We start from the raw sequence: 25,138 nt of genomic DNA on the forward strand, positions 1-25,138 counted from the left end.
TCTTAATATTGATGTTGCTCGAGGAACCAGAATGCTGGATTTAGCCCCTTACTTTATATCCATCGCCATATTCCTGTATCAATAAAGCCTACGCCCAAGTAATTTATATCTAATCCCTAGGGTACTTAAAAACCTTGTCAAGAAATAATTTGTAAAGGTTCTTAGGTACACTTTTGCATGGCTTTTCAGGCAATATCCAAATAGGGAACTCACAAGGAGTCCCTGCATATTTTCTGACGACACTGTGCACAATTTATGAGAAAGTATAGAAGCTCAATTCAGTTTGCACTCCAAGATCCTTGGAATTGTGTTTATAGATGTTTGATGTGGATATATAACTGATGTATAATGTAGAACTTGTCATTTTGCTTTAGATCTGGGAGAACACATTGTTTTGTTTTGCTGGACAATACAGAAGAAACACTTTGTTTTTGGCAATAGTTTGGTTCACAATGGCCTTCAGGTAAGACACAAACCTTCCTCTTTTAACTTATTAATGCCTTGCTATTGATTATTAGAGTGAGGCGAGATCTAGGAGTGAAACACTATGGTGCTACATGGATTATGTAAAGAAATACCAGTTTTACAACAACCCCACTTTAGATATGTCTGTGAAATTTTAGCATGTCCATCAAGCTGACAATAACGGTTGCAATATTCTACACCTGGATAGCGTTGGCTGATCTTTCAATTACTGTTGAGGGTTGCAATGTGCTGATGTACAACGAGAATTGGAGACTGAGATTCCCAAACAGATGAGGTTTTGACTCAGGCTCTTTTCAGTACTGGCCAGGGCTGATAAATTAGATCAGATAGATCAGAAAGCCCTTCTAATTTGCCATTACACGCCTCATGGGTTAAAGTAGCACTTCTTTAAAACATCTTGGGATGAAGCAACTTATGTCAATTTTCTCTCTGCACCAAATGAGAGCCATAGACTCTGGTAGGATTCCCCCACAACAAATATTCTTGAACAAATGGAGAAACACAGATATAATCTGTTTTGACTTCTGAGACCGTCTGTTTTCTTACAACGCTATTTAAGACTCAGGGACATCTAATGTCAGCAGATGCTTAGAGTTTCATTTCTAAAAACTGTTGCATCGCTGCGATAAAACAGCGATAGAACAGTTTTCACTGCGCGCTCTTTGTGACACGATGGAAGCGCAGTATTTAATGTATGGCGCTCCATGTCGCAAGGAATGGCAGATCCTTCAGGAATCCTGAAATATCTGTCGGCACAAAAGTCCTGCATTGCTGGAGTTGTTTCACAAGCATGATGCAACTCCAGCAATGCATGAGGCAGGCCTATACACATAGTACTGCGTCACCCTTATGCCTGCTTTGAAGCAGGCGTAAGGTTTTGACACAGTGGCATCCTAGAAGTGGTGCAAGAAAATCTGATAGATTTTACTGCGTCACTCCTACAAAGTTTTGTTTCTTCAGACCATTCACCCTGCATACATTATAACTGATGCAGGTATAATGTGGCGTTACAAAATGGAGCATCTGCCTAGATGCATCACCTTGTAAATACGATGCAACGTGGCACATCATTTACGCTGCCAGTACATCAAGAAATGGACGCACCGGTGGTGTAAAACTGTTGCAAGGGGCTCATAAATAAGCCCCTTAGAGTGTAGCATGAGTAGACTTACTACAACTCAGTAAACTATGGTCAGGGGAATGTCATGCTCTGTATGCTAGTTAGCATTGAAGATACAGCTTCAGGGAAGAGAAGGGCAGAATCAGAGGAAGGGCACAACATATATCTTCAAACTAAGGTGGGTATACTCAGGGCCAATATATAATCAAATACATAAAAGATGAAAAATGTAGGGCATGTGACATTGGAAAGTAACTAGCCTCAAAGTGCTTCAAGGTCGAAGGAGCAACGGCTTGTGCACAGATGAGACTTCTTGGTATATGCAGTAGCTTGTGACTGTTAGACAAGAAGGAACAAGAAGGTTAAGAAAGGTTCTGCAGTTGCTGAAGTTTTTTGAGGTAAAATAATGCCTGATGAAGTAACAAGGAAATCCTTTTGCTTTGATGCCCATGGAAAAGTCCTGAGGGGGAGAAATTATTGGGATGTATGACGTAACAACGCGTGTGTTTACAACGCGTGCAGTTACATCGCGGTTTTTACAACGAACGCGATGTAACCACGCGATGCCATTACAACGCAAGTCTTTACATCGACTTGCGCTAGATGGCGCGCTAACATTAGAAAAGCGTAATTTACTATTCCAAATCCAGTCCACTTAACAGTAGGGAAGGTGTTGGGATAGTAAACTACACTATTTGTAATGTTAGCACGCCATCTAGCGCAAGTCGATGTAAAGACTTGCGTTGTAATGGCATCGCGTGGTTACATCACGTTCGTTGTAAAATCCGCTATGTAACTGCACGCGTTGTCAACGTTTCGTTGTAAAGGTTGTTCCCCAATTATTGTGTCTCAGTTTTTTCCCATTATTTGTCTTGGCATTATTTCAAGTTGTTAGACATTTCCCCAGACTTTTTGCCTCTACCTCCTCTAATTTAGATGCTGTGCTAGATTTCATTTTTGCTGGCTTGGATTCTTTGGGCACTTTGCCAATGGATCAGTGTCAAAGTGCAAGTGCTCCCTTTGTAAATTGCTGTTACAATTGCTTCTCCCTGATTGGCATATTTGGTTTACTGATAAGACCCTAGTAAAGTGCACTAAGTGTGCCAGGGCCTGTAAATCAAATGCTACTAGTGGGCCTGCAGAACTTTTTGTGCCACCCACATGAGTAGCCCTGAAAAGGTATATCAGACCTGCCACTGCAGTGTCTGCGTGCAGTTTCAAACTGCCGTGTCGACCTGGTAAGTGCACCCACTTGCCAGGCCCTAACCTGCCATTTTCTTGCATGTAAGGCACCCCTATGGTAGGCCCAAGCTACCCCCATGGGAATGGTGCAGTGTACTGGTGTGTGTGACATGCCCTGATAGTGAAATACTCCCAATTTCGTTTCTCACTATTGAAAGGCTATCTGTCCATTAGGATAGAATGGGAGGTACTTTGTAACATCTCTCTGAACTCAGCATTTAATAATACATTTTTTAGTAAAGATGGTTTTTAAATTATGTGTTTGAAAATGCCACTTTTAGGAAGTAGCCAGTTTCTTTCTTAGCCATTCTGTGTGCCTCTGCCTGTTTGTGAATTGACTGTCTAATTTTGGAGTGACAGGGGCAGGGGATGTGCATTCACTGTAGACAGCCACCACTGGGAGAGGGTGCGGGGGGGGGGTTGAGGTGTGCCCTTCCTGGATGACTCAGAGCTGAGCTGAATGTGGCTTGGCTGTATTTAGAGTAGTGGGAGGAGTTTTCTTTGCAACTGAATAGGGCCTGTCTCCCTTGCACAATACTGTGTCCACCCCCTGTGGTCATACTGCACCAGTGAGGACAGAACTGGTTGGGACTGGGCTCAGAGACCCTTGCACAAAGAGAACAAAGACCGAATGGGGTAGGGTATAAATAGTGAATCCTAAACCCCAGAACTTTAGATCACTCCTGGACTCAAGAGGAACCTTTCCCAAGGAGAAGAACTGAAGAGCTGTGAGAAGGAGTACTGCCCCTTTGCTGTGTGCTGTGTGGGGCTGGCCTGCAGTTGCTGTTTCTGCCAAGGAAAGGACAAAGACTGGAACTTTGCTGCAGGTGAATCTTGTAAATGAGGGCCAAAGAGACTTTTCTGTGGGAGAGCAGGTAATCCAGTATTTGAGGAATGTTCCACTTTTACTTTCTACTAGAGTACTTGTGTTAAGATAATTAGAGCTACATACACACACACAAACACACACACTCATGCTTTGGGCAACCGTTCAGCAAGTTTCCCGGAACTAATCTGTGACAGTGTTTTGGGTTGTGTTGAATGCGAGTGTGGAATGTGGGGGTTGTGGGAGTTACCTGCGTGGAACTGGGGAGTGGGGCTGGGCGGCAGTTGCTGCCCGATGAGGATTGCGATAAACGCAAATAAAGTGAAGCTTGTACCTGCTATGTGTGTTGGTTTCCTTTCACTGACGACGAGTTGGTCTGTCTGTTCCTCTGCCACTGCCCACCAACTCCATCCTTTTCCGCACACCCCTCCTCGCAGGCAGGCGGTGACCAGCGTGCCCTAGCAGCGTGGCAGTTTCCAGCTGTGTGCAGAAAAGTTGTGCCCAGACATGTTATGGCACATCGAGATGGCGAAGACGTTTGACGGTGCTTTGCAAGTAAAGTGCGCAAGGACAGCACTTCGATGTAAAAGTGCGGCTAGGCCTTGAGGGCCGAAACGATTGGGTGACGTGCGCTGCCATCCTTGCTCCGTGATGGCGCGCAGTTGTCCCCACATTTCCTGTGCCCAATTGCCCAACGAAACACACGTAACATGTAGCACGCAGCCGCCATCTTGGATTGGGGCCTAATGTATAGTTACAGTGTCCTGTGAAGCACTCAAACGTGCAACTGTGTGAAACTCGCTTTGGGGCCCTTGAGCTTCATTTTACCTCATTGCTCGGTGACAGGCACATCATCCTTAACATAGATTGCGCCTTTATCCTTGTGACATCGGTGACAGCCCACCTTATTCCCACACCCATGCCTGTACTAGCACTACGTTGCTAGCACGAGTGGATGCTTTTATGTGCAATTGGCATCTATGATTTACACCCTATATAAAGCCACCTTTAGCACAGTGTTTATACCTGAAACTTGTTAATTCGCAAATGTTATTGCGTGCCAGCAACTCACCTACGCAGTTTACACAATGGATTGAATTCTGGCACCACCACCCTTTCTACAGACAGCAGGCAACCCTCCATTAATCTGGGAGCATTGGAAAGACACATTCGAGACATATTTAGAAGCCAATGATGGTGATACTTTCACTTCGGAAAAAAAAAAAGCACTTTTTATTAACACTTTTGGTTCCGAAGGCAGAAACATCTTGAAGACCCTACCTCTAGAAGTTGTTAGCACTCATGTCAGTGGTGGTGACAATGGTGATTCCATGATAAATTGATGATTATGTGTCTATCATCAAAACACTCGACAAAAGGTTCAACCCCATGAAAGATGTTGTACTGGAACGCCACACATTTTTGCAATGTGCACAGATTCCTGGGGAATCAGTTGATGATTTTGTTGCCTCCCTAAGAACTTTAGCCTCCACATGCAATTAAAGAGAGTTCAAAGATGAGATCATCCGTGATCAATTAATTGAAATCAACAAAAAGGTCCAAGAGAAACTTCTTTCCACTGAGGATCCCGATCTGAAAACTGCTCTTAGACTTGCCAGGAGCATTAAACATTGCCAACTTTCCATGCAAGAAATGAACAAAACTACCAAGTTCGGAGAAGTTAAGCAATTAAGTGCCAAACATATTGCCAAACCTGCCAAGGGTGTCAATTTTAGCCCAACTCGGAATCCTGAAACAGTATCCAATAAGGCATGTAATCCTGAAACAGTATCCAGTAAGGCAAAATTCAATAAATCAGAGCTCGTATGTTTCAGGTGCATTAGTAAGTCTCATCTGGGGAAAGCCAAATTTCGTTTTGCTCTAAATCAAACCTTTTCCAGTGCAGTAGATAAGGACACCTTCCATGGATGTGCAAAGCAACATCGGTCCAGAAAACACCCATGCACACTGTCAAGGCTATTGAGGAGAATTTGGACAGTTCGGACGAGGAAAACAATGTATTATTAATGTTGTTCTTTACAACTGTGCAAACGGATGGGGAAGTAGAAATATCTGCCTTACTGGGATCACGTAAAAGGAAAGCTCCAGCTTGAGTGGTCACAGAAAGATCAACTTCTTGGCAGTTTCAGGCTCTCCTTTCACGCACATAAACCAGAAGGATTTTGGAGAGTTGGAGGACATTCAGCTACAGCAATCCAGTATAAAGATCTTTGCCTATGGAGGTAGAAGGGTGAATGTTTTAGGGAAATTTGAAGGAAGTCTGGAATTTGATGCAAACTCTGCCACAGGACCGGTTTATGTTGTAAAAGAGGGTGCAAATATGTTGGGATGGCAAGAACAAGTCAAGTTATGAATAATCTTGGACGCTAATCATCCTGACATGGTATTATCCAGTCAAAAAATGAACAGATTTAGTAGTGTGACCCGGTCAACTTCTTTATCCAGTACTGGTGTGGTTGGGCATTTGATGCCTCATTAATAGGTCTGAAATTATCCTGAGGTGTTTAGTGAGCGTTTAGGCAAACTGAAGGGTTTTCAGCATAAAATCATTCTCAAGGAAGGTGCACAAGCTGTTGCCCATTAAGTGCCCATAGTACCATTGAGTCAGCGAAATGAATTGCGTGTCGAGTTGAAAAGGCTGTGGGACATGGGCATAATTGAAAATATTGAGGGGTCAGAGTGGTTGACGCCCGTAGTTTTGGCGTGCAAGGCTGATAATTTTAGGAGACTTTGTGTAGACTTGCGTGATCTTAACTCCTGTATTTGGATTGATCACCAACCCTTTCCAAACATCAGTGAGATGATGGCTACATTGGATGGTGCGATGTTTTTCACTTCTTTAGACGTCTCTTCAGCGTACCATCAGGTTGAGTTGAGTAGGGATTCTGTCTTTTGTTACACTCGAAGGGGCTTACCTCTATGTCCGTATGCCTTTTGGTTTGGCGTCAGCATCAGTGGTATTCCAACACCTGATGGGAAATTTATTTGGAAATACCTTGGGTGTTGCATTTTTCCAAGATGATATTTTGATTTATGGGAAGTCTGAGGCTGAACTTGATGCAGGAGTGAAACAAGTTTTGGAGATAGTGAAATCAAGTGGATTAACCCTAAGATGAGACAAGTGCAAGTTTTTCCAGTAAGTTGTGGACTATTTGGGTCACCACATTACTGCAAGGGGTGTGGAACCTAAAATGAAGATCTTGGAAGCCATTCAAAATGCAGCTAGACCCATTGACAAGGACTAATTGCGTTCCTTTCTTGGGTTGGTGGAGTATTATGCCAAATTCGTAGGACATTTCTCTGATAAGATCGTATGTTTGTGTAATTTATTGAAGAACAAATACCGATTTGTGTGGGACGAGGAATGTGAGAACAGTTTTGAACATATCAAAAAGGAAATTGTGTTGGCCCGACCACTAAGACCATTTAACATTAATGATGTGACCATTGTTTCTGCTGATGCAAGCAATGTGGGTCGTGGAGCTGTCCTCATACAGAAGAGACATGACGGTTCTGAGGAAACCATTGAGTTTACATCACAGACGTTGCAAGGGGCAGAAGGCACATATTCCACCAATCGAAAGAGAGGCTTTGGCTTTGTGGTGTGCAAAATTTTTGATCTATCTTTGGGGAAATGTATTTGTACTCAGAACAGATCATAAGCCACTGGTAGATCTTTTCACCACTAAAGGGGGAGGCAGAGCTACCCCGGGCATTTCCAAGTGGCAGTACAGGTTGCAGGAATTTCATTACAAATGTTAGTATGTGGCTGGTACAAAGAACTACATGGCTGATTGTTTATAGAGGTTGCCCCAAATGGACACTGCAGAAGGGGAGGAATCTATTGATGATTTGGAGATCGTGTGTTCGGTATCTTCTGTGAATGATGTGCTCAAGGGTGCGTTGTCAGAACAGGAAGGGTTGAGTGTGGTGTCGGAAGATGTGGAACTCAAGCCGGTGGAAAGTTTTGTTTGTTTAGGATGGCCAAATAGTAAGGACACGCCTACGGAAATAATTCCGTTCAGGAGGGTTGGTGATGAATTGTCCATGGTAAAGGAGATCATGCGCAGGTGTGGTCAGTTAGTGGTTCCCAATTGTATGCATAAGAAGATTTTAGACCTATCCCACGAGGGTCATCTGGGCATTCGGGCAATGAAACGGAGAGTAAGGGAAAATGTTTGGTGGACTGGAGTAGACAGGGCTATCGAACACTATGTTTGTGATTGCTGCATGTGTGTACTTAGCGACAAGATCTAAGTCACATGCCCTTCTCCTATTAATCCAGTTGTTGGTAAGAATATCCCTTGATGCAAGCTTCTTTTGACATTGACGGGCCTTTCAGGGTCACGGGTTGTTCACCTAAGTATGGTTTGGTCTTAGTGGATTACATGTCCAAATGGCCAGAGGTGAAATTTGTGGACAATGTGAATGCTGAAGTTCTGATTACGTTTTTTAAGGAGGTATTTCTCAGGGACGAATTTCCTGAAGAGTTGGTAACGGATAATGGGACACAATTAGTGTCCAGGTAGATGGAAAGTTTTCTAGTGGAGAACTGCATCAGACATGTTCTGATGTCCCTTTACTACCCTTGCAGCACAGGCTTAGTGGAACTCTTGAACCGTGTGATCAAGGATCAGTTGCGACTGGCTCTTGTGAATGGTTTGCACTGAAGGGGACATGTTGTGGGCGTTGAGGACTACACCCCACATCAGCACGGGATTTCTCCTTTAATGCTGTTGAGAAATAGAGTTGCTGGATCTAAGTTGAACAAGGATTGGCTGTCCAGTAAGTCTGTTTATATGGGGAAATTGGAAGGCGTAGTAGAAGTAATAGCTGCTGTGCAGAAGAAGTACGGCACCCGAGACGAGTGTTGCAGGGCATCCCCTGTTTGTGGTGGTAACTGGGTGAGAATCAAAAAACCTTCGTTTCGTTCGTAAGGGATTTTCATGATTTTCTGCATCGTTCAGGTGAGGGAGGTGAAGGATTACAGTGGTTGTTCTGGGGAATGGTGAGGTGCGGGATATGTGTGCAGTCTCAGTGGTGCCTGAATCCAAAGCTGCCTACGTGAATCATGTATTGGGAGTATAGGTGGATTTCAGCCTGCGCATCGAGAGCATGTTTCTTCCAAAGATCATGTATGCGCAGACACAAGCACTGTGTGCCAGTGCAGAGTGTCTTCCAGGGTTAGGTCTGCTCCCGCCAGGTTCAAACATTACTGCAGATTTTAACTTCTGGTTCGTTCTGCACTAGTAATTATCTTTTATGTTTTTTGTTCATGTTCTTTTGGTTATTTGTACTATATTTCTGTTTTGTTTTGTGAAGGATGGGGGGGTGTTTTGGGTTGTTCGGAATGCAAGTGTGGAATGCGGGGCGTGGGAGCTCCCTGCGTGTAACTGGGTAGTGGGGCTTAATGGCAGCTGTAGCTGGACGAGGATTGCAAGGGACGCAAATAAAGTGAAATTTGTACCTGCTAAGCGTGTTGGCTTCCTTTCACAGTGGTATTTAGGGGCCTATTTATAAGATAGTTTGCATCGCCCTTGCACCACTCAATGTGGTGCAACAGCTAATCAAACCTTAAGGCAGATTTATGAAGCCATGCAAGATCACTTTGCATGGCCTTGAGTGGCTCCATAAATCTGGAGTAAGGCAACGCAGCGCAGCGCAATTTGCTGCAATGCCGTACTCTGTCCAGGGAAGGTGTTCCATGGGCGTTGCATGGGTGTTCCCACGCATCTCCCATGGCTTTTGCATCAGAACTGGTAAATCTGTGAATGCGCTAAAAATATATGCCTCCCCAGGAGAGTCGTAAAGAGGAGCAATATCTTTATTTCTCCATGTTATGTCCTTTATGTATGTGTGCTGCATTCTGCATCACACATAAGGTCTTATTTATAAGAGCCTTACATCACTTTTGCACCACGTAAAGCGGTACATGCGTGACACAGAGCTTTCAATCCGATTTATGAAGTCATGCAAAGCCAACCTGTGTGGCTTTGAGTGGCCTCACAGATCTTGAGTAAGGCAACACAGCTCAAAAGCGCTGCGTCGCCCTAATCTGCGTCCAGGAGGCATTCCATGGGAGTTGTGATGGGTTTTCCAATGCAAAACCCATGGATTTTGATGCATTCTGCACCATACTTAGAAAGAGGAAAAAGCCTCTTAGGTTATTTTTGTGTAGGAATGTGTTGTGTCCTGCACAAAAGCAATCCTGCATGCAACGGAGGCACTCTTGCACCAGGGTGTAAGGGTGGCTATGTTGGCGCTAAGCTACCAAACCGGTGCTATGTGCAGGGAGAAAGGACGGGAAAACACTGTATTGCATAAATACGGTATATTCCTGCCAATTCACTTTGGCATAGGGCAGTGCAGCAAGGTGCCTTGCTGCGCTGCCCTTTGCCAAAATCCCATAAATGAGAGCCATAGATAGAGGAATATGCCTTTAAGATTTGTTTTTGTGCAGGAAGGTGTCCCTTAGTGCACACACACCATACTTCATGCAACACCGGCACCTGTCTGTTTGTGTTGGCGCTAGGCTGCTAGAAGGTTGCCAGCGCAGAGGAAAAGCCAGGAATGTGCCATATTACCCTAAATACCACACATTCCTTTTCCCTTTCCCTGTCACGTAGTGCAGCGCCGCATAGTGATTTGCTGCGCGACGCCTCACTGCGTGAATTTTTGATAAATAGGCCCCCTAGCGAACATGTTTGATTGTCCAGTCAGACGTTAATGCAGGGATTTTAGCTACTCCTGTTTTGTAAGCAGACTGCTGCTGCTGCAGAGAGTGATGGCGTCCCAGAACAGAACGCGGCAGAATGCTGCATAGTTCTTACGTGCACTGACCCAGATACACGGATGCAGTTTGTTCCCGATGGAATTTAGGCTGTCACTGTGATAGAATACAAATTGCATTCAGAACCTGCATCACATGCTTTTAACTGAGCCTCGGAATACTCCAAAGGAAAACTTAGTGAGACGGGAGGTTAGAAAACGTTTTAAAATAAATTCCCCTATTATTTATTAGTTTGATTTACATCTCTCGGATATACGGGTGCCTAATGATTAGTTTGTCGAAATTGTACAAAGGCAATAGCGCCATCTAGAGGAGAGCAAGGTGAACGGTCAAATGTGTTTAAACGTTTTTTCAATGCTGCCGTTATTAATTAAAGAGTGCGCTACATTGTACGTTGTTCAGTCTGGCAAATCGCAGCCTAAATTTGAATTTAGAAAGAACATGTGCAGGAGCATGGGCAACCAGACTGTCACACATTAAATCGTCAGTGGAACAACTTGCTTTTAACTTCTATTGAGAGTTGAAGCGTCAATCCTAAAGCAAGACTAGGCGAATGTGCAGAAATATCTTGGGAACCATGGTGTTATTTTAATGTTGTGTTTTGATTTTGGTGAAGTTTCAAGAAAATGCCACGGTTTATCTGAAATATTTATTTGTGTATTCCGGAAATTTGGAAATATTATTTGAATCAAAACAACAGGAGAGGACTAATTCGCTCATACGAAGATTACAGGATTATAGATCTTTTGAGAAAAAAATGTCATTGTCTTTTTTAAAGTAGGATCACCTGGAGAGAATAATGTTATTTACTGTTTTATTTTATTGTACAGTTATTACGGCCTTACTGTCTGGTTTCCAGACATGATCAGATACCTCCAGGAGGAGGCATATGAAGCAAAAGTGAAGATCTTTGAAGCTGAGCGTATCCACCATTTTGTATTCAACTTTACTCTTGAAAACCAAATTCATAAGAACGGAGACTTTTTGGATGACAAGTATGTGTTATTGATTTAATGTTTGCATTGTGCATTGGTGCTCATCATTATTAGCTCTTTACTTCCGCCTGAAATGTGTCTTATCCTACATCGCTGTATATGCAGTACGTTACTGTACTTTTATTTTGCTTCATTAATGTGTGCTAGATTCATATGCTTTTCAATTGTGCCATGTAGTCTTTGGAAATGGAATATACCGAGGAAAATAAAAACTACAACTCCGTTTTTTTTCTAGATTTCAAAGGAACATAGGGGCATATTAGCAACGCTTTGCAATAACTATCGCAAAGCGTGCTTAGTGCTCCTTTTCCTAACGCCCTCTATCGCAGGTTTTTATCGCGGAGATATCGCGTTATTAGCAACGCGTATCTCCAAGGCGATAAAAATTCCTGCGATAGCGGGGAAATCGCTGTTTTGCAGGGAACATCGCTGGTTTTCCAGCGATGTTCCCTGCAAAACAGCGATAACCTTGCTGATACGACCCTGTGGTCGTATCAGCAGAATCCACCCCCTATGTTAGGGGTGGCTAAAGTCAAGATTTTAGCAGACGTTAGTTTTCGGAAAAAACAGCAGTTTTCTCCAAAAACTAACGTCTGCTAAAATGCTAGGGCATCCTTACTGATAGCACGAAGCCGAGTTATGGATGATAAAGCCCTTGCTGATATGCCCCATAGCTATCGCTGCCTACGAGTAAGGTTGCTGAGGGAGAACAAAGACATTGTAGTGCAATTCAAATAGTAGATCATTTTCCATCTTCATTATTTTAAGTCCTAAATGCGTTGTAATAGGATGTTATCCCAAATCTGCCTTGCACTCTCCAAACTGTTATTTCTATTGACTGATCTGATGTGCTATTGTACTGTAAGTGGTAGACTGAGATCACAAACTAGGCTAAGCTTGACTGTCTCTGACGTTAAATGATATAGGAGGGATAGGGATATGGATCAAGCCTACCAGCTACCACTCGCTGTGTAACTGATCTCATGTTGTTTTATGTAGATCGAAGAGAGAAGCTAATGCCACCATGTTGAGGCAATCGTTTAAGCCAAGCGATCCTACCATAGAAACAAGTCTACAACACTTGTACACAAATGAACTAAGGGGCATATTTACAACAGAATGCCGAAGCGTGTCATTAAGCAAACATTGCTAACGCCACGCTTAGGCATTCTGAAAATGCAGGGATGAGCCGTATTCATAAGAATGCTGTGCACCCCTGCGTTTCCCTTTAGCGCTGGCGCTAAATCTAGCTGCTGAGTGCCAACGCAGGCACCCTTGCACCATACTGCAAGGGTGTCTGCATTAGGGGGAATGATTCTTTATGTGCGCAAAGGTGCTCCTTCCTGCTCATAAACAATCTAGAATGCCGATTTGAAACTCCTATGTGTGCTGCATTGTGCAGCACACATAGAAGTTGCAAATCGCCATTTGTTTAATTAATTTTTTATGTGCAGGAAGGGACACCTTCCATACACAATCATTAATTGCGACACAGCACACATAGAAACGGCAAAAACGAGGAGAAATTAACCATTTCTCCTCGTTTTGCCATGTTAAAACCAGGTTTTCCCTCGTCTTAATTTTGGCGCTGCCTCCTATTTACGCCATCCTTGTAAATAGGGGACAGCGTCAAAAGCAACGGGTGTTGCGGCGGAACGCACGCGGCAACACCAATTTCCCACTTTTTTCACGCTAAGCGTAGCATGAAAGGGGGCCTAATTTACAAGGCGGCAATAAGCCACGTTAAGTGGCTTAATGCTGCCTTGTAAACAAGGCAAAGAGAATATCGCCACAGGAATTACACAAAAAGTGACGTTCCTGTGGCGATACAGGGCTTGTAAATATGGCCCTATTTGTGTTGTGCTCGTGAGAAATGGAGGTACATTTCTGTCTTCTGATGTGCAAAAAGTCAGCTTGACTTGGCTTGGCGTTAAGAATCCTTGCTATGAATTTGCTGATAATTCGAATGTTACTTTGTTGGGTTTATTGGAAAAAAATGTACAACATCGTCCATATAGATAAAAAAATAAATCAACAATATCAAGACTTACCATAATTACTTGCTATCTCTTACAACTTACATGCTCAGACCTCAGTGGCACTGATTCAGTAGGACAATTAGTCTCTTTCCACACAGTTGAAAATGTAATACATTAGGGGGCATATGTACAAGGAGTTAATGCCACATTAGCGGCACTTTTCAGACGGTTTTGCAGCGATAATTTTATTGCCATATGTACAAGCTGTGACTAACCTCTGTTAGCAGCAGTTTTCCAGCGAAAACATCCATAGAAAAGATCGCCACTTCTGTTAGCGATAATGACATGCAAGGGAGGCGTTCCCGTGCAAAAACGGCCGCTAACCCCACTTCGCGATATTTACAAGGGAATTCTTGAAGGTAGGAGGACCAAAAAAACTGCCTCTAACTGCGGTTAGAGGCAGTTTTTTAAGACCAGAAAATAGCTGGTCTTAAAAATGGAGCTAACACGTGGGGCCTCATTCCAGCAGGCTTTGGTGCTGGACAGCGCTGCAAGCAATGTTGCTGCGCTGCCCTGCGACAAAACTACAAGGCAGTAATGCGCACCATCAATAAGATAATGTGCATTCCTGGGCTTAAGTCATGAAAAGTGTTGCAGCGCTGCGACAATACAGCATTGCAACACTTTTCACTATGCCCGTCTTGCGACACCATGGATGCGCTGTATTCACTGGATAGTGTCCCATGACGCAAGTAATGGCAGATAAGTCTGGAATCCTGACGTATCTGTCTGCGCTAAAGTCACGCATTGCTGCGGTTGTGTCACAAGCATGACCCAACTCCAGCAATGCATGGGGCCAGCCTATCCCTGTGGCACTGCGGCACCCTTATGCGTGCCATCAGGCAGGCGTAAGCTACTGATGCAGTGTCGTTCTTGAGGCGTCCCAGGGTGTCGGCGCAGTTGGCGATCCATCAGTGGCGGTTGCGTGCTGCGGTGTTATCGTCTGTAAGCATTGGCGGAGTGGTGGTGCTGAGGGAGTTGACGAGACATTCATCGGTGGCCTTGATCCAGTGCGAGGGGGGGCGATGATGGCAGTGGTGTATGGTGGGCAAGATGAAGAAGTGATGTAGACACTGATGGTTGGTCCAGGAGAGTCTGGTGGTGTGGCTGTAGTTTAATTTCCCACTGGTGGAGGAGACGTGCGCGACCGTGTGTCCTGCTATGTGGCTTGCTGCTGTGACTAGCTGCTTGAGTCTGATGTTGGGGAGCTTCCCCAGCAGGGGGTGGTGTTCTGGTCACTGGGGTTGTCCAGGTGGAACTTGAGTTCAGCGAGTAGGATGTCGTTGGTGGATGGGACAGCCTGGGGTGCAATGACGTCTACAATGGTATCCGAGAATGGGGGTCCATGGCTCGGTGGGCCTGCAGATGAGAGTGCCGCAAAAGATGGGCTTGGGGTTGGTCCGAATCTGGAATTTGAGGTGTTCCACGGTCACCTTTGGGCCATTAGAGTGCGTGGTCAGTCGGAGTGTGCTTCTGTAGGTGATGGCAATGCCTCCTGGACGGTCGGGGTGGTCCTTGCGGGTGATTTAGTAGCCTTCAGTGATGGCGATGTCCAGTCTGGAACAGAGGTTGCTCCTGGCAGGCGATGTGGCGTCCAGGGTTGATGGCGAGGAGGGTGCGGGCGTCGTAGCGGTGGAGTGTACAAGAGGAAGCGTGCTAGGTGCTGAGCGTGTTCCAGGGTTAGACGGATGCAGACGGGCTTGCCTACGGCTTGCTTTTGGCCCGGGAGGCGTTCAATACAACGCAGGCATTACATCGTAATGCCTTAACAATGCAACCCTAACAATGCAGGAGCCTTTACATCGCATTCCATTACAACGCACCGTGAGGCCAGTAATGGGATATTTTTAAGTTTTAGGGTGGGTATGGGTTTTGGGTGTCGGAGATGAAATTTGGGGTGTATTACGGGGTAAAATTTTAAATTTGGGGTGTGTTTTTGGGTAAATTATGAACATTGGTGTGTGCATTTGGGTCAAATATGATTTTTAGGGTGTGTTTTTGGGGATCAAAGATTAATTTTAGGGTTCAGGGCTTGCTTTGGGGTGCAAGGGATAGTTTTAGGGTTGCACTCACTGAAGTGGGAATAGTAATATTTACATCTCCGCTATCCAACACCTTCCCTACTGTTGCAATATGCCTACTGTTAATATGCATTGTAATAGAATGCGGCGTAACTTCATATATACATTTGGCACACCAGTGGTACGCCCACTACGCATGGCCGCACAGCTGCCGCCATTGAGAAGTGCTGCCGGGGGGACTGGACAGCTGGGAGGTGGGAAACGCCGGAAAGGACACTGGATGGGGCGTGGACGCGGGTGTGTGTGTGTGAGCTGGTGTTGTAAATATTAAAATGAGAGAAATCTTACCTCGAGGCCGAGTCCTGTGTCTTCGTTGCTCCTGCTCTCCTGAGTCTGCTTCCAGGAACAGGAAGTAGGCAGCCAGGCATCCTCCCCTAAGCAAATCACAACGCTTCAATGTGGTGTTGGGATTGGTCATTGGTGCCGGGACAAGGCATCCAGCCAGGGGCTGGAGGGGTGGGCATGTTCTCTATGCAGGCTGTAATGCAGCCTTTACCATTCACAGCTCCAAGGGGCTGAAGGCAGTCTTCTCACACGGGTCATCAGCGTGTCCCCATGCAACCTGCCAGACTTCGCCACCAGGTACAGGCGATCGCCGCACCTCAATGTTTAGCGCCACGGCTCATTGACTCCACAGCTCCTTCGCATTCCACTCCAGGCTCCAGACGCAAGTCCAGCGAGGCATCCAGGCTACAGCCGCAGGTCCAGCGAGGCATCCAGGCTCCAGACGCAAGTCCAGTGAGGCATCCAGGCTCTCATCCTGGTCATCCTGGATGTTGGGTGGCTTGAGGGGGTTGTTGATGTGTGCTGCACTTGGCCCTGGCTGCTCCATTCTGCATTTCATTTTTTGTGTGCCTATTTTCTATTGGAGGTTGACTGATAGGCTATTTTTTCCAATGGAGGCAAAAAAACTCACGTTGGGCTGACTAACGTTCTTTTTTTTGCCGCTAATGGACCATCGTTAGTTTTCGCCCGCTAACTCCGGAATTCCTATTGTCATCACGCTAATGTTACCGGCAGTTTTCACCGCTGATCCCTGAAGATATCGCCATGTAGCGACATGTTGTAAATACATCGCTAACAAAGCAATAATTTTCAGTGGTACACAGCAGTAAGAAAACTGCTGCCAACTAGCGTTAGCAGTAGTTATCGCCAGTCCTTGTACATGTGACCCTGATTTTCTAAGCGAAATACAGGTTGTACTCATATTGTGCATATGAAAATTGTGAGATCTCAGTTTTTGCCATCTGCCAAGACTAAAAATGGCATCAAATAGATTTCACTCATGACTGTCCACAGTTGTCAGTCACGAAAGAAATGCCATACACCCGTGTATAAAACTCATGAGATACCTGCGGCCTTTTTGTAAATAGCACAAAGTATGTTGCTAGTGTACTTCTTGTGCTGCAGCAGGGCGTTCCTGCAAGTGTGTTTCTGCTGGAACCAAGTCTTGCCTGAGATAAAGTTATGCAGTTAGCCTAGCAGAAATTAGATAAAACATGTAGGCTTTGAAGGGAGTTCGACTGTTAAAACTGGTTAGTGCTCATTTGAACAATATTTCTGCTGAATATTGCTTCTATCAGCCCATACTTGCCTGAAATCTTAAACCACCATTAGATTTCTCTGCATACTTTAGAAATAATATTCACAATCGGTTCAAGAGTCTACCCACAGGAATGTTATCTCATTGACTTATTGACAGCAGTGACGTCCACTTCTAGTAAACACAGTGACACCCCTCGATCCACACCCCTCAAGAACTAGGAATGAATTGAACCACGCCAACCAATGCATTGTGCTTAGAGTTGAAATCCAGAGTGGGGTTATGTAATTATTTTATGCTTTATACATCATCGAAATATGTATCATTTAAAAATGTTTCATGCATGAACATAGCATGTCTAACAGCCAATAGGATTTTTTGACCTGGCAATTAAAACGGTTACATTTACAAACAGATGTTAAGTGACAAATACACCTATAGGGTGCCATTAAAGATATCCACGATCTTGAATATTTTATCCCATTATGTTGGTCATCCAGTTGTCAAGGCCCACGGTCACATGACTTAGAGCTCATCACTAGCACCAACAACTGATGACAATCTCAAGGGGGAGGAAGGGGGCTTGGAGGGGGTGGGTTCAGTGATACCCTCCGCTCTTTGCACTACAAACTTCTTTAATACCCACCACATGGATGATGTACATGAAGCCTCAGGGACAGTAGCGGCTGGCATGAGTGGCGGGTTGGGTTCTCGTCGGGGGTTAAATAAAATAAAAAAAGAAACTTACCTTCCTGGGTCCCGTGCCGTCGCAGCTCCTGGCCTGGTCCCGTTTTCCTGCTCTCCCGCTGAACATGAAGCAGGCAGCCTCCCTCCCCTCCCCTAAGCCAATCACAATGCTGCAATAGCAGCGTTGTGATTGGTGGTGACCCCGACCCCACAGGCCTCTAGGGGGAGGCCGTTTTATCCATGTAGGCTGCATGCAGCCTACACAGAGAAAAGGGAGAGTGCGCATGACTAGTTTAGTTTGCCCTAAAGGGCGGACCAAACATTGGGCAAGCCACTCCTCCTCGACCTGAAACCAAACCCGCCCACCCCCAACTTAACACTTCTGCTTTTTTGCAGCAATGGTAGTTTCACCATTTTATGTTTCTGCTTCTCGCACTGTGAGAAATCAGTTAGGCGTCGCTCCTCCGCCCTAATGGAGGAGCCGCCCCTGCTTAGAGAGTTAAACGATGGCTGTAAACGTCTGCTATGACCTTCAGGCCTCAATATCAAATCCTAGCAAAGCCAATGAAGTTTTCCAGCGTTTGGAGTTGGTTTATTGACTATTATTACATTAGCCAATGGTTATTTACAGAGCTTAGAAACGACTCAAGAGTGTATTAAATCGCTGTAATAAAAAATCATTGGTAAATGCAATAGGTTATGCCTATGTGATTAATATTAATATTTTTGGTTGTATGTATTAGCTTGGTGAGCAGTCATGCAATTTAAATTACTGGAACTCCATAATAGTGTTATGTCTTGTATGTTAAGAAATCCAATATATTGTGCAGTAATTGGTGGTAATATAATGTGGGGATATTAGGTAAAGGGCGGAGGACAAAGAAAAAAATCATGTAGCGGCCAAGCACGTTTGGAAATGCGTGGAGCCACAGGGAAATTAGGTGAAGGGTGCAGAACAAACCAAACAAGCACAGAGCAAGCGCTGTGCAGGAAAAACCTAACAAGAATGTTGTATGTTTCTCTGAATGTTGAGAACATTTGCTTGTTGCAACCTTTCAACTCTTGCAGGAGCTGTATAGGAAAATGTATCAGTTTTGATGCAGGTCCTGGCTGTAGGTGCTAAAAGAGGTTTAGAACACAAAATGGAAGTTTATATGGTGTCGGTAACAGGAGTAGAGAGGCTGCCAGATAAAACACTCCCTTAATCTGCTACTCTCAGTATCATTATAAAATGTAGTCGCTGAGATGACAATGGCAGGCTCTGAACCCTGTGACCCACCTGTCACAAAGATGTCAGCAGGAAGTGCTTAGCCCACTGATGTTTTGTTTAAATGGCTTCAGTGCTAAGATCTAACACTTGAAACTCTGGAGGAAAACAGATGTATAATCATACCCATTTGTGCTACGTGACTATATGATAATGCTATGTAATACATTTACTTTGCATTGCATTGAAACTGAAGTTAGATTGGTGACATGCTTCAATAAATTAGTGTCTGAGAAAATGACAACAGGTCTTGTGCATTGACTATAATGTAGACCCTATAATATTTAGGGACTTACAGAACCATGTAAAAGGTATGAGTTGAAGCCTTGATAGTCACCAAAAACTCTATATGAGACCTCCAGAGCAACTCATTAAACTGGGCACACTCTATCTCTCACTCGTCTTCCGCCATTACACTGTTAAGCACGTGACCCATGACAAGACACCACCTTGGTCACTCACGCACAACACAAGTACTTTCCACTTAGGCCTCATTGCACATAAAACTCCCTTCCAATCAAGCATTCCCTCAAAGTGTAGTATGCCACCTGCCAATACTGTGCCTCACGCCCCACAATGGAGTATGAAGCACTATACAAATACAATTTTAAAATCATGCATTTTCACTCTGTATCTAGTTCAGTCTTTTCCAAGTATACAGGCCAAACGTGGCTAATCTGTGCATACAATGTGTAAAATTTAGTTTTCTTACTGCCTTGTTTCATGACATGATTCAGCTCAATAAATGTGCGTCAGTCAGTGATTGAAATCACAAACAATTTTCTCCCTTTTCCCTGAAAGTAACTTCCAAGCGGTAAATGTATACGCTAGCATTATTAATGTGACCATTACAATTTACAAAAGCGCATGCTGTCCATCCCCATCACCTGGGAGGATGCAAGCACCTTGGGAACAGAAAGGTCACCTCCAGACATTACAGGAGTTGGGTATTATTAACTGAGGTCACACACATGCTTTAATTCTGTTGGAGTTCTGTAAGTGCTACAACGGTTGCGCAGTGGAACAAAAGAAGGATGGAGATAAGTCACATCCTGCCTGGATCACAGTCCAGTTGTAAAGGGATGGGTCAGTGGTCACACTGGGGAGGGAACAGTGGGGTAGCGGGTGCGCTCAGAAACAGAAGCCACTCCTGAAGATGTGACTTAATGGCCAGAGCTGACGACTTTGGAACTGGGAACCAGGTTTGAGTCTCGGCGTCGGATCAACATCCTGTGATTCTGGGCAAATCTCTTAATCTCTCTGTGCCCACCAAAAATGAATGTGTCCTTGTGTAATGTAACTGCTTACATCCTGGTTATGTCCCCTCCACTCAGAGTTTGCCTTTTTCAAGCATGAGGTAATGGTCTATCCGGCTTCACAATTGCAATGCTGTGCGTAATACCAAGACTCCGCTGCTGCCTAAATCTAGTGTCGGGAAATATGTATACTTGTAGCTTATGTTGTAATATTCGTGAGCCGGACCAGAATCTGGTAAATCCTATGCTGCGGGTCTGCTTTTCACTATAAGAAGGCTGTTTTTTATCAACCTGGCAGAGGCAGATAGTGCTCTCATGAACACTATGCATTTTATTCTCCGTTCCTTGCAAAAACATGATCGAAAGTGTTGATCATTCACTGGATGCTAGATAGAAGGTCACTGTTGAGATTTACCGTCATTAGCAATACAGTGACTAGGCCCATATGATTTTACAATCACAAGAGTGGGGAACATGTCTCTTAAAACAATTCAGTAGTACGTCGTTTTCACCTACAGCTGACGTGAATGTGGTGAAGCTGAGTTGAAAATAGAAGAGAATGGGCAGGACAGAGGATGTTGTGTAATGGCCAGAACTGCTGACTTTGAAGCTGGGGAGCCTGGTTTGAGTCTTGGCTTTGACTCAACAACCACTACAAGCACGCTTGGAATTTGTGCTAAAACAAAAAGTTTAAATCAAAGACATCTGACAAACAAAAAAAACATTTAGCGAGAAGCACGCTTCAAATGCATGCAAGCAGAGCGAGATTAGGTAAAGGTAAACAAACAATGCGGTACAGATGAAACTGAATAAAAGACGTTTCACCCACCAAAACAGATGAGAATGAGTACTTTGTCCCAAGGACACTGATAAGAGGAACACACAAGGAAAAATAGGAAACAGCATGCTAGAACCAATAGAAACAGATAAAATGTAAGTGGTAAGCATCGGAAACAATGAAAATCAAGGGCAGGATGTAAGCCACTTTTAAGATTGATATTAAATACAATAGATTTCACAAGCAAAGTACAAAAACTGTGCCTGCGAAACCTAAAAAGGCTTTCTTATACATAAAATAACACTCACCCAGTTACATTGTTCTGAATCACACACAAACCTTTAGATTGGTGAGTTTAATTGCATCTCTGTTGATCCACTAAAATATAAATAGCATTAAGTAATTCAAAGTTCCCTTGCGTAATAACACATAGTGGCCTACAATTTTAAAACCACTAACTCAGAGAGAATCAAAGCACTGCTGTTTACAAGGTTAGTAAGTTTGTTTTAATTTCTTGAGATATACTGTCACCTAGTGACCATTGGATGAAACAACAGTTTGTGATAATTTTCTTTTTACTGTTCATGTTTGCTGAGTATTTAAACCACGAATTTGGTAAATTCCAGGTCAGGTAAGATAATCGTCACTAACAGAATCAATGGATTCGTTTCTAGAACGGCGAATGACATATTATATCAATTCGTTGTTTAAAATAATATTACAAATGGTGTTCTCCTTAAAGTGAAGTTGTTTATTCAAATGATTCAAGAGGAGGTACATTTCACTGGAATTGACTCAGCCTTAATTGCTACCGACACTCGTTAATTTCCTGTTTGATCTTGGCTACTTTAAATACTAAATTAGTAGGAGAGAGGACTGGAGAAAACGGAGATGAAATCGTCTCCACCTTAAAGTGCCGCTTCTGTATTGTGTAACTAACACGATAAAAGTGACACCTTCTTGCCAGTGCAAGCTTAAGTGCAGCTACTCCTGACATTATAAGAAAATGCCTCTTGTGATCACGCACAACACAGAAACACTTCCCACGTGGGCCACACAATAAACTCACAATCTTCCATCATAGCAACGACCAACGAATAGGGCATTTCTTATGTTCCTCTTAAGAGTACTTAGGAGCTTTTTCAGAGACACAAGTGGCCTTATTTATGAGAGCCCTGCATCACTTTTGCACCACGTAAAGTTATACATGCATGATGCAGGGTTCTAATAAAGAGTTATAAAGCTTTGCAAAGCCAACCTGAGTGGCTTTGAGTGGCCTCATAAATCATGAGTACGGCGACGCAGCTGAAATCGCTCTGCCGCCTTACTATGCACCCAGGAGGCATTACATGGGTGTTGCAGTGGGTGTTCCTATGTAACACCCATGGAATTTGACGCTGCCCCACATTTACAAAGTGATGTAAACCTGGGGAAGCGATACATATCCGCAAGCCTCCAGAAGAGAGGAGTAATGAGGAGAAATATGTTTATTTCTCCTGGTTTTTTCATTTTTCCATGTGTGCTGCATTCTACAGCACACATAAAAAGAGGAAAACACCTCGTAGAATTGTTTTTGTGCAGGAAGGTGTCCCTTCCTGCACAAAAACATGCTTGCAATTGAGGGTGCAAGGGTGCCTATGTTGGTGCTAGGCTGCCAAAATGCTGACAGCACAAGCGACAAGCATTGGCATAGCCAATAGGTCTCACCTTTGGGATCTTATGAGAGAGCAATCGCTGCCAATTATGCATGTCATAAAACTCTTAAAAAGTCTCTCAAAAGTTTTAATCAACAACCAATCATATAATTAAGCAAATATTTTTAAAGATGAAATACGTTGAGACATTTGCTGAGGTGAATTTACGTTATTAAGTGAACCTACTGTAGACTATCATCAGTTTATCACACATGGGAAAGAGAGTGGGCGAATTAAGGGAGAGGATGTAGCCTTACGGCTAGAGCGGTCGCCCTCAAAGCTGGGGAACTGGGTTCGAATCTCAGCTATGACACTCAACATCCTGTGATTGTGGGCAAATCACTTCATCTCCCTGTGCCTTCCAAAAATGAATGTGTCCTTCTGTAACTAAACTGGTGCTCATGATAAGCAGGTGGCGCAGCCCAGATATAGTGTCCCGAATTCACCCACAATATCTGGAATACACTTTGTTTTATTAAATGGGCAATCATTGAACTACAAATACAGGCCCCTATGACGTGGGTGCGCGTTCATGCAGGGCACAGATTTGCCTTTTTTTTTAGGTGAATTTATTGCGACTTTTAAGCTGGGGACCAGGTTGGAGTCTGGCGGGAGGCTCAATCATCCTATGATTCTGGCGATCTACAAAACATGTAAACAACGCATATGTGTGTGTAAAGAACAGAGGGTTACCCCTAATTATTCTTCCTAAATCAGGGTAAGACAAAACTGAGTGGAAAGAAACATAGATTTAGGAATGTAGGTTAGATAATAAGAAACAGCATAACTCTTGAATTCAAAACTAGGTAGAACTAAAGTGCTTTATATACATCATTTTTATTTTTATAAGTTTATAGAAAAAATATATATATCTCCATATTTATAAGTACATGTTTTGAATTTGATTTTCAATTGTAAATAAATTACAGTTCTTTAGATAGTTTAACATGTTTAAAGATATTTGACACAGTTTACAAGGGAATTCTCCTCAATGTGAAATAAAGTACAGAAATAATAAACGTGATAAACAAATATTCAAAGACTGTTGAACAGAGGGTTAAGCGTTGACATGGCCTTAGGATGTTTCCACAATCCTACGCGCGTTTCGGCATGTGCCTTCATCAGGGGGCCATACAAAGTTTGTCACCGATACCTAGGTGAGAACATGAACAACCATCAAGAGTACGCTGTAGAATAATATTAAAAAACAAATCAGAGACCATAATGGGTCATCTATTGTAACAATTTCTATGGTAGAACAGTTAAAATCACTAGTCTATAACATCTTATCGGACATCTTTTAGTAGTGAACTAAAAAATGACTTTTCACCTTATCCAATCCCATCACCAGAATGTGACTTTTTACTTTTTTGAAAAAACCTACTCATAAGAAAGTGTCTAAGCTTAAATACTAAAGAGTTGGAAAACACAAGAAGATTTAGAGAATAAGGAGGAAATAGTATAGATGTAGCTAAGTCCTGACATTTGGTTGGGTCGCCTAAATGAAATAGCGACTTACGAGTGGTAGATGGCCTACTCGTGTATCATAAAACTTCTCGGTTCTTGTGTGAGATTGTCACTAATGGAATTCTGTATTAAATAAGGAAAAGAAAGAGTGTGAGGTAGCGAGCAAAAATCTATACGTTACATGAATTGTGATAACGAATGAATGATGCTGACCTGAATACTGGTAGGCATGAATCGAATCGCTATGAAGACTGTAGTTGAAGTGGAAAGGTTTATTAACCGATTCGTTTTAGGGGGGCTACAACCCTTTCAATTATCTGAGAATAGAAAATTAGGAGAGACTGAGACGAATGTGCTAAACTGGACCTGAGGATCTGTTTATCAGCTGTATCCTACGTTATTCGTGATAACTTACATTATGTTTGACGGATCCGCTTTTCTCTGGATGTTACTTGACATGGATTAGGATCAAAGAAATCTGATGATAGAAGGAATGAATTGGACAAGTACATGTAAATGGATGAATATCACTCAATAGGAAGGTGGTAATTAGCATTAGCTTGAGTTGGCTGATGTCAAATGGCTTACTTAAAAATGTATCCAGATACTCCCTGAGCGGTCTTGATGTCGAAAGAACGGAGAAGACGTACTTCTAATCAACTTGTTAGACAAGCTGAGCTGACGGTCTTAGCTGTCTAAAGGGGGAATCAGGGCAAATGCATTAGAAAAAATGTGTGTTTCTTCTGAAGAAATTATATTATTACTAGTGCGATGGCAATTGCACTTACTTTAGATGAGAGTGAGGATGCAACTAAACGGCGTACTCTGGTAACCTCGGTGAGTGGA

At 43.5% G+C, this 25,138-nt stretch overlaps 1 protein-coding gene across 1 annotated transcript in view; it reads left to right on the top strand.

Moving 5' to 3' along the window:
* Positions 1–25,138, top strand: part of SV2B (synaptic vesicle glycoprotein 2B) — a 701,510-nt gene that overhangs the window by 578,314 nt on the left and 98,058 nt on the right. Inside the window, exons 8-9 of the mRNA XM_085644488.1 lie at positions 375–463; positions 11,316–11,480. Coding sequence (XP_085500614.1) covers positions 375–463; positions 11,316–11,480 — 254 coding nt within the window. The remainder of the gene's footprint in view (positions 1–374; positions 464–11,315; positions 11,481–25,138) is intronic.

The sequence above is a fragment of the Triturus cristatus genome, chromosome 3_1 (genome assembly GCF_964204655.1).
Source record: "Triturus cristatus chromosome 3_1, aTriCri1.1, whole genome shotgun sequence".
Lineage (NCBI taxonomy): Eukaryota > Metazoa > Chordata > Amphibia > Caudata > Salamandridae > Triturus > Triturus cristatus.